Consider the following 8,039-nt stretch of genomic DNA (forward strand, 5'->3'; position numbering starts at 1 on the left):
CCAAGAACAACATTATTACATTTTTTAATATTTATCTTTTTCTTTTTTCTTTTTCTTTTAATCTTTTAAAATTACATTTATTAATTGATTGTGTGGGTGGGTGGAGATTCATATGGAGGTCAAAGGATAACTTCTTTCGAGACTTGGTTCTCTCTTTCACCATGTGGATTCCAGGCACAGAACTCAGGCTATCAGGCTTGACGGCAGGAGCCTTTCCCTGCCGAGCCAACCTGCTGGTCCTTACATCTTTTAAAGTAATCAAAAAGGGCCACACTGGAGCACTGAAACTGACTAGAGAAGCCAGTTTTAGACTCAGGTATGCAATATTCAGAAAGGTTTTAAGGAAAGTCTAACTCACTAGTATGTAGCACCCTTGTTTCCATAAGTTGTCAGAACTCAGTGGCCCAAACTGACAGTTCTGACAGAACCTTGAAAACAAAAGTTAAAAAGCACTTAGTACAAGTGCCCAAAAAGAAGAAAATAGTTAATTGTTCAGAAGATAGTTGTGGAAGAGGAAGAAAAAAACTATACATGTCTTTAGCTATTTAACTTAAGCTAATTTTCGAGGGACCACAAGATGGCCTCCGACAGGAACCTACATGATGAACCAACTCCAGGCAGCTGTCCTCTGACCTTCATGCATACACAAGCACAGATGACTATAATACACATAAGATACATATGTAATACAAATTTTAAAATAGGAAGTTTAAACTTAAAATCTGACATAAGAAACTTTCTCCTTTGTTCTGTTCTCATCAAGTTTCTAACTATAAATACTAAGGCTATAAAAAGCTTCTACAAATTTTATTTTTAAAAATCTTATCAATAAAAAATTTTTATTAAAAAACCACTCCTTGGATGAGTGAAATTTAGGTCCTCTGTGTCTCCTACACGAACATAGGACAGGATGGGGGTATTTAGGCAGTAGCCAAGATGGCTCTCCTCCCATGCACCTCAATTATACCTCTCTGAATATTTAATATTAACTACTATAAACCAAGTATACATGATGCCTAATAATCCCTGCATTTGTGAAGGCTGAGGCAGTTGTGCTCAGGTTTAAAGTTAGCAGGCTACATAAAGGAGGGTTGTCTTAAAAATAAATTAACTAGGGGGCTGCAGAGATGGCTAAGAGCATTTCCTATTCTTGGAGAAGACTCAAGTTCAGTTCCCAGCACCACATGCAGTGAGTGATTCATAATGGCCTATAACTCCATTCAGCCCTAGGACTGGCTCCCTCTTGTGGTTTCCATGAGTTCCAAGCATGCACACAACATATAAACATGCAGCACTCACTCTTCTATATAAGACAGTAAATATTGAGTGGGGTGGCACACGCCTTTAATCTCAGCACTTGGGAGGCAGACCCGGGAGGCAGGGGCAGGCTAATCGCTGTGAGTTCGAGGCCAGCCTGGTCTCCAAAGCTACACAGAGAAACCCTGTCTCAAAAAAACCAAACAAAAAAAGATAGTAAATATTTTCTTAATTTTTAATGTAATTAAGTTTTTGAAAGTTTAAAGGCCAAATGATATAGCTCAGCAAGTAGACACTTGCTGTGCAAGCCTGGGAGCCTGAATTTCATATCTAGAATCCACATAAAAATAGGAGAGCCAGCTCCATGAGGGTGTCCTCTACATGCACCCACTGCATATACATGGCCCCATCTCTCCCTATTACGAAAACAGGAGATTACTTAGAAATTCAACTGAACAAAGACTCTGAATAAAGACTGCAAGTCTTTATTTCTCTCTTTCTCATTAATAGAAAGTATTCATTTGTATTTATTAATTTCTTCAATTAGTTGGAAACTTTTGATCTATGTGTCTTCCTCAAAGTAAACAAGCAAGTGAAACTTCAGCTTAGAGCAACCTCCTGTAATTTGAAAACCTACATAATTTGGTCTCTGAAGCCAAACAGATTAGAATCCTGTTCTATTTAGTATCTTACTGTGTGACTTTGAGACAAATTTCTTAATCTCGCTTCCTCAATAAAACAAGGATAACACTATCTTTAAGAGCTCTTAAAAGGATTAAATGAAATAGTACATATCAAGCTGTAAGTACAAGGCCTAGTACAAAGTGAGAGCATCTCACAAGGGGCCTGGAGGATGGCCCAGTGGTCAAGAACGCTGGGGGCTTTCCAGAGTGCCTAGCTTCAATTCCCAGCACCCACAGTGTGCCTCACAGACCAGCTGTAACTCCACTTCCAGGCGATCTACCACCCTCTCCTGGTCTCTTTCATTCAGTACCAGGTACACAAGTGGTGCACAGACATGTGTATAGGCAAAACACCTATACATACTTAAAACAAAACCTAACAGTATACTTCCTTTTATAATTCTCAAAGGCTTAATCAAAGACTGATTCATAGAGGAGGGACTTAATGAACAGAGGGAAACTGTTAAGGAACCAGATTCATAATTTAAAAATAAGGATAAAATCAGGCATGATGACACATGCTTAAGACTCCTAGGAGGTAGATATAGAACAATCTGGAGACTGAGGCTAATCTGGGCTGCACATGGAACTATAGGTTAACCTAGGGCCAACCTAGGGTAACCAGTTAAGTCCCTATTTCAAAAAAATAAAAATGAAATGAAAAATAAAAAAGTAAAAGGCAGTGAGGATACTTTATTAGGTTACAAGATAATTACAAATAGGAGGCTAAAATCACTGATCTTAAAATACTTTCCTATATAAAATGTTCTTCATGTCTTCTGATTTTACAATTCTTTGAGGTTCTACATTGTACAGTTTTCTCCCATTCTCTTCCTAAAGCCTGACTCACTCCTCTCACTTTGGTCTTGGAATGACCTAAGCCTTAGCCAGACAGACACACCTTAAGAGTTAACTCAGAAATCTACAGACTTCTGGGAGAAGACCAGAGGCCAGATCTAAGAGCTCAGGAAGAGTCTGTGTGGCACACTGGGAAAGACGTGAGCTCTGGAGACAGGCACGGGTTTAAATCCCACCTCTGGCATGTTTTAGATGTATAACATGGGCACAGCACTAACCCTCTCTGAACCACATTTCCTTGTCCGTGAAACTGAGATAACGCCATCTACATTTCATAATGTTCTTGTCAGGATTACAGAAATGCCTATGACAATTCCTGGCACATAAAAGGCCAATTAATGGTAACTATTATTAGGGTCCAACTGCCAATTGGCTTACTGAGCATTTTGCCAGGCTGTACTTTTCTAACTGGCAAGGGAGTCTCACTGCTCTCACATTCCCATGCCTCTATCCAAAACAGGCAATTTCGGTAATCTATAATTAACCAAATCAAGGGCTTAAACAATTCAGGGCAAGAAAGCACTAACATGGCTCAACTCATTCTCTCCTGACGGCAACAAAGCAAGCACAATGCAGATAGGTTTGCCAAGAAAAATACAGAGTCTGTTTGAACATGGTCATTACCAAAAGCATCATAAGCACACTCTAGCTGAGGTTCTTGGGCTTGTAGCCTTATCGTCGGAATTCTGACTTTTCGAAATCCTCTTCAGCCTTGTTTTCTCTGCTGGCCTAGCACCCATTTCTAAGAACACATGGGAGAAATGCTCTTACCTGCTGTGACGTTCACTTCCCATTTTATAAATTTCTACCTCAGAGATATTTACAGAATTCACTAAGAGTAGTAGGATATGAAGAGCACTCAGGAGGCAGAGGCAGGAGAATTGCTGTGAGTTGGAGGCCAGCCTAGTCTACAAAGCAAGTCTAGGACAGCAAGGACTAAAAGAGAAACCCTGTCTCAAAAAACATACCCCCGCCCCACCGCCAAAAAAAGAACTTTAAATACGAACATATCATAGCCACGGTGGCACGAGTGGCCTACAGCACCACAAGTTACAGGATGAAGGCAGGCCAAAGATAAAACGTGACCAAGTAACCTGCACCCCATGGGAGGTCTGACTCTTATAGATTTCCCTTGTATAGTTGACCAGAGTAACAAAACCAAGAAAAATTGATAACTGACACACAAACAGAAAAGGGAAAGCCATCAATGGACATATAATAACATGAATAAGACTGTCTGCTAGTTACAAAATCAAAGCAAGAGTCACTATTTACATCGTTAACGGCAGCTATTCTAACCCTAGTACACCCAGTCCCTCCACACTTTTAATAAAGCAGAAGGGAATCAAGCACAGAAGGACTTAACTAGACAATTTAAGAAGACAAAGGCTCAACAAATCAAAGCATCACTCAGTCGTCCCCCATTGGGTGACACTCTACTTGGAGACCATCTAGTCAATTCAATATTAAGAAAACTAAAGATTGTGCTCTTTAAAAACAGCAAGCCAAGGCTGGGTATGGTGGTGCAGGCCTGTAATCCCAACACTCCGGAGGCCGAGGCAGGTGGATCTCTGTGAGTTCAAGGACAGCCTAGGACAGCCAGGACTACACAGAGAAACCTTGTCTTAGAAAACAAAACAAAACAAAACAAAAACAAAAACCCAGCAATCCAAATGTGGTGGTACATACTTCAAATCCCAGCACACAGAAAGTTGAGGCAGAGGATCAGGAGTTGAAAACCAGCCTGCTTGTCTGGCCTCAAACTCACCCAAGGAAGATCCTCCTGTCTCCAGGCCCCCAGTACTGGGATTACAGGCAAGCACCATCATGCCTGCTTTGCATGTTACTGTGGATCAAACCCAGAGCTTCTTGCCTGCTAGGCAAACACCCTACCAAGTAAGCAATAAAGAAAAGTTCAGGCCTGTAATCTCAGAACTCAGGAGGACGAGACAGGAAGATTAGAGAGGCCAGCCTCAGCTACATAGTTCCAGGCAGCTTGGGCTATAGATTGAGACCCAAACAAGAAAAGAGGAGAGGAAGGAAAAGTGAAAAAAGGAGAGGGGAGAGGAAAAAAGAAAGACAAGCTAAGCTCAGCAATGTCCTTACTTATGTCAGACAGCTGCATCTTTGCCCAGGACTTCACCTGCTTAACTTTCAGGAAATCAGATGGGGTTTTGGAGTAATTAACAATGTAAGGCAAGCTCAGCCCTGTCTTCATAGCCTTGAGGCTGCTGAATAAATTTTGATACTGGGAAAAAAAAAAAAAAAACCAGGAAGAAGGTGGCTCAGCAATAAGGAAAATGTCCAAGAAGCACATTTAGAAGCAAATAAGAGACTCTAAGGTTCTGGCCTCTCTCTCTCTCTCTCTGTGTGTGTGTGTGTGTGTGTGTGTGTTTTAAAACTTCTTTATGCGGAATCTATTGAACTATTACTAACATGTGTGTACCTTTCAGAAGAGGTCACAGTGACATATACTTAAACCATGAGGAGAGAAATAATAAATCCTAATAACAGCTATTATTTAGAAGTCCACTATAGATAGGTACCAAGTTCTATATGAAGATCGCTTTTTAAATACTTAATCATAATTAGTACCCTCATTTTATAGAAGAAATTACTTGCAGACTTTTCAAATTATTCAAAAGTTAGTACTAGGGGGAAGGGCACTATATTGAAACCCAGGTCTATACTTATGTATAAACTTCACACTCTAAAACTAACACTTAAAAGAACTGCCACAAGAAAAAGATTTGGCCAAAGTTACAAAGCATCTTAACTAGTAAGAAATATGCTTTGGATTTCCTAACTTTTACCTAAGTACTTCCAGCCCTAACCCAGGCTGACTCTTAAGGTGTAATTCCTTCATTTAACTATAATTGCAAGGAGGCAGGGGACATGACACCAAATTGCAAAGGACAGACAAAGCATATCTTAAAGCACTGTCAAATTCCTTCAGTCTTGCCTCTGACATCATTTATCACTACATTTGGGAAACTAGAATGAAAAAGTTAACTGCCCTAAGTCATGAGGTAATTACAATAAAATGTTTTGCTGGATCCAAGGTTCACCTAAACCCTACACAGTAAACCCAGTGTACACTTCATATCATTTTTATTGTTGTTCTGACAGAATGAAAAGTCTTTATAATGGAAAAAAAATACGTAAATCACTGTGTTCATATTGTATCAAGGAAATCAAAGCCATAATTTCTTTTTAGATGATCCACATATCATCTTTTTCCTCCTGTGTTGACTTAGCATCGATAAAGGGGAGAAAAAATGAGGGGAGACGGTAAAGGTTAGCCAATGTACAAATAATACAGGGGTACTATTATTACTCGTTACTATGTGCGAAAGAAGCTGATCGCTGAGACAGCCCCAAGCCATCGCTTTCCCCAAAGTAGCAAGCATTTCTTCCTACACTTTCTGCTCACAATAAACATATGAATGAAATAAGTATCCTCTTCATATACAATGTAGTAGTCCTAGAGACCAGACCTCGTAAGAGTGAAGGGAGCATCTCCCCATTACCCTTCTACAGTCACGGAGCAGGAGAACTGTTAATAGCTAGAAAGGAAAGACACAGGATCACTACTGCCCTGTGGAAAGCTGTTGGCCACAGAAAGGCAGAAAGTCATCCTCTGTAAGGAAACCAGGCAACTCGGAGGGTTGGTTGCCTGAGCTCTCTTGAGAGCTAACTACTGCTTCCTCGTTCTCCAAGGAAAAAGATCTTGGTATCCTTATCGCTAGAGGGAAGGTTTTTCTATGCCGCCGAACAGCCCGGAAAATTACACGCGCGAGTGTGCTGGAGGCGGAGGGTGTAGTACTAGCTGCTTCTCCTCCCCCTGCCTCGTTCAAGTAGCAGCGAAGAGCGCTACCTCCATGTTATTCACAGCGAAGTACGGCGGGAGCACCTGGAGGCTCCGCTTCGCAGCGGAGCACCCGGCGGCGGCCGCTCTAAGAGCCGGCTCGGGGGGGTGGTGTGAGGGTGGTGGTGGTAGTAAGGCTCTCCGCTCCACGATCTAGAGGGCGTGGAACCGGGTGCCGTGGTGCCACGAAGGGCCGCCGCTCCCCTGCCCGCCCTCCCCGCCTCTCCGAGAGGCAGCCCGACCCCCAGTACCTTCTTGACCGTGCGCGGCGCCTCGGTGACCGTGCCGTCGGGGCTGACCAGGGCCTCGCCGCCGTCACGATGCCGCTGGTGCTGGTGATGCGGGTCGCTCCGCTTCATGGCCGACGCTTGGGGCACCTTCCCGGCCGCAGGGCTGAGAGCCGCGGTGGGCCCCGAGCCCGGGCCAGGGGCCGGGGGCCGCTCTGCCGCGGGAGCTGGAGCTGGAGCCTCTGGGTCTCCTCCACCCGCCGGGGGTACCATGGCGCCCACGGCCGCCGTGCTCAGTCCTAACTGGGGCTCCGCCTCGGAGGGGCTCAGATCCTTCAGCTCCACCTCAGGCACCTTGGCGGCCGCCGCTGCTGACACAACCTGCACCGACATCACCGCCTCCGCTGCAACCGCCGGCCCCGACTCTAGCTCTTGCTCCCACTCGGCCCCGCCTCCCGCCTCCCTTCCCGTCCCCTCCCCCCCTACCCCCACTCCTCCCCTCTATCGCCTCCGCTCCCACCCCCTTCCTCCGCCCGCTCCGCTCGCCGCCCGCCCGGCCTCTCGAGCCCCGCCCCACTCCTGTCTGACTCACGCGCGAGGTGCCACGGGACCTGTAGTGCGCTTGCTCCGGGCTGCACGCGGCTAGAAGACTGTGGGACCTCAGCACCCAACATGCACTGCGTGCGCGCGCGGGGGACAGACCGCAGAGCCCCCTGGATATTGTAGTCCCCTTTGGCTTTCCTAGGGAAAGTAGTTTTTTTTTTTTTTTTGTGGAGAGGGAACTCTCAGGACGGCGACTAGCGGAAAAGTATAAAAACGGATGACGCGACGGAATAGATGAGAAAAACATCTCCAGAGGGGTTGCGGCTTCCGGAAGGGAATGCTAGAAACCCCAGGGAAAAAGGGGGTGGGGGGGCTGGGGGAAGAGGAATGAGTGTGCGCATGTGTGCGATCACGTGGGCGCCCTTTAAAGGAAAAGCGGCACGTCATATGAGGTGGACGCCGGCTCCAGGCTGGCAGGCATGGGTTTTCTCCGTTTGGAGCTGGCTCTCTAAAGTTTTTCTTCAGTGGATTGGTCTCTAGAAGAAACAAAATAAGCCTTTTTCCCTGCTGCCATGATTTCCTGCATACTCTGAGTTAAGAAAC

The 8,039-nt window shown here is 44.8% G+C and overlaps 1 protein-coding gene across 1 annotated transcript in view; it reads right to left on the reverse strand.

Moving 5' to 3' along the window:
• Positions 1-7,345, reverse strand: part of Ahcyl2 (adenosylhomocysteinase like 2) — a 157,158-nt gene extending 149,813 nt beyond the window's left edge. Inside the window, exon 1 of the mRNA XM_051151791.1 lies at positions 6,918-7,345. Coding sequence (XP_051007748.1) covers positions 6,918-7,286 — 369 coding nt within the window. The 5' untranslated portion in view covers positions 7,287-7,345. The remainder of the gene's footprint in view (positions 1-6,917) is intronic.
• Between the last annotated feature and the right edge of the window lie 694 nt (positions 7,346-8,039).

This window comes from Acomys russatus, chromosome 10 (assembly GCF_903995435.1).
Source record: "Acomys russatus chromosome 10, mAcoRus1.1, whole genome shotgun sequence".
NCBI lineage: Eukaryota > Metazoa > Chordata > Mammalia > Rodentia > Muridae > Acomys > Acomys russatus.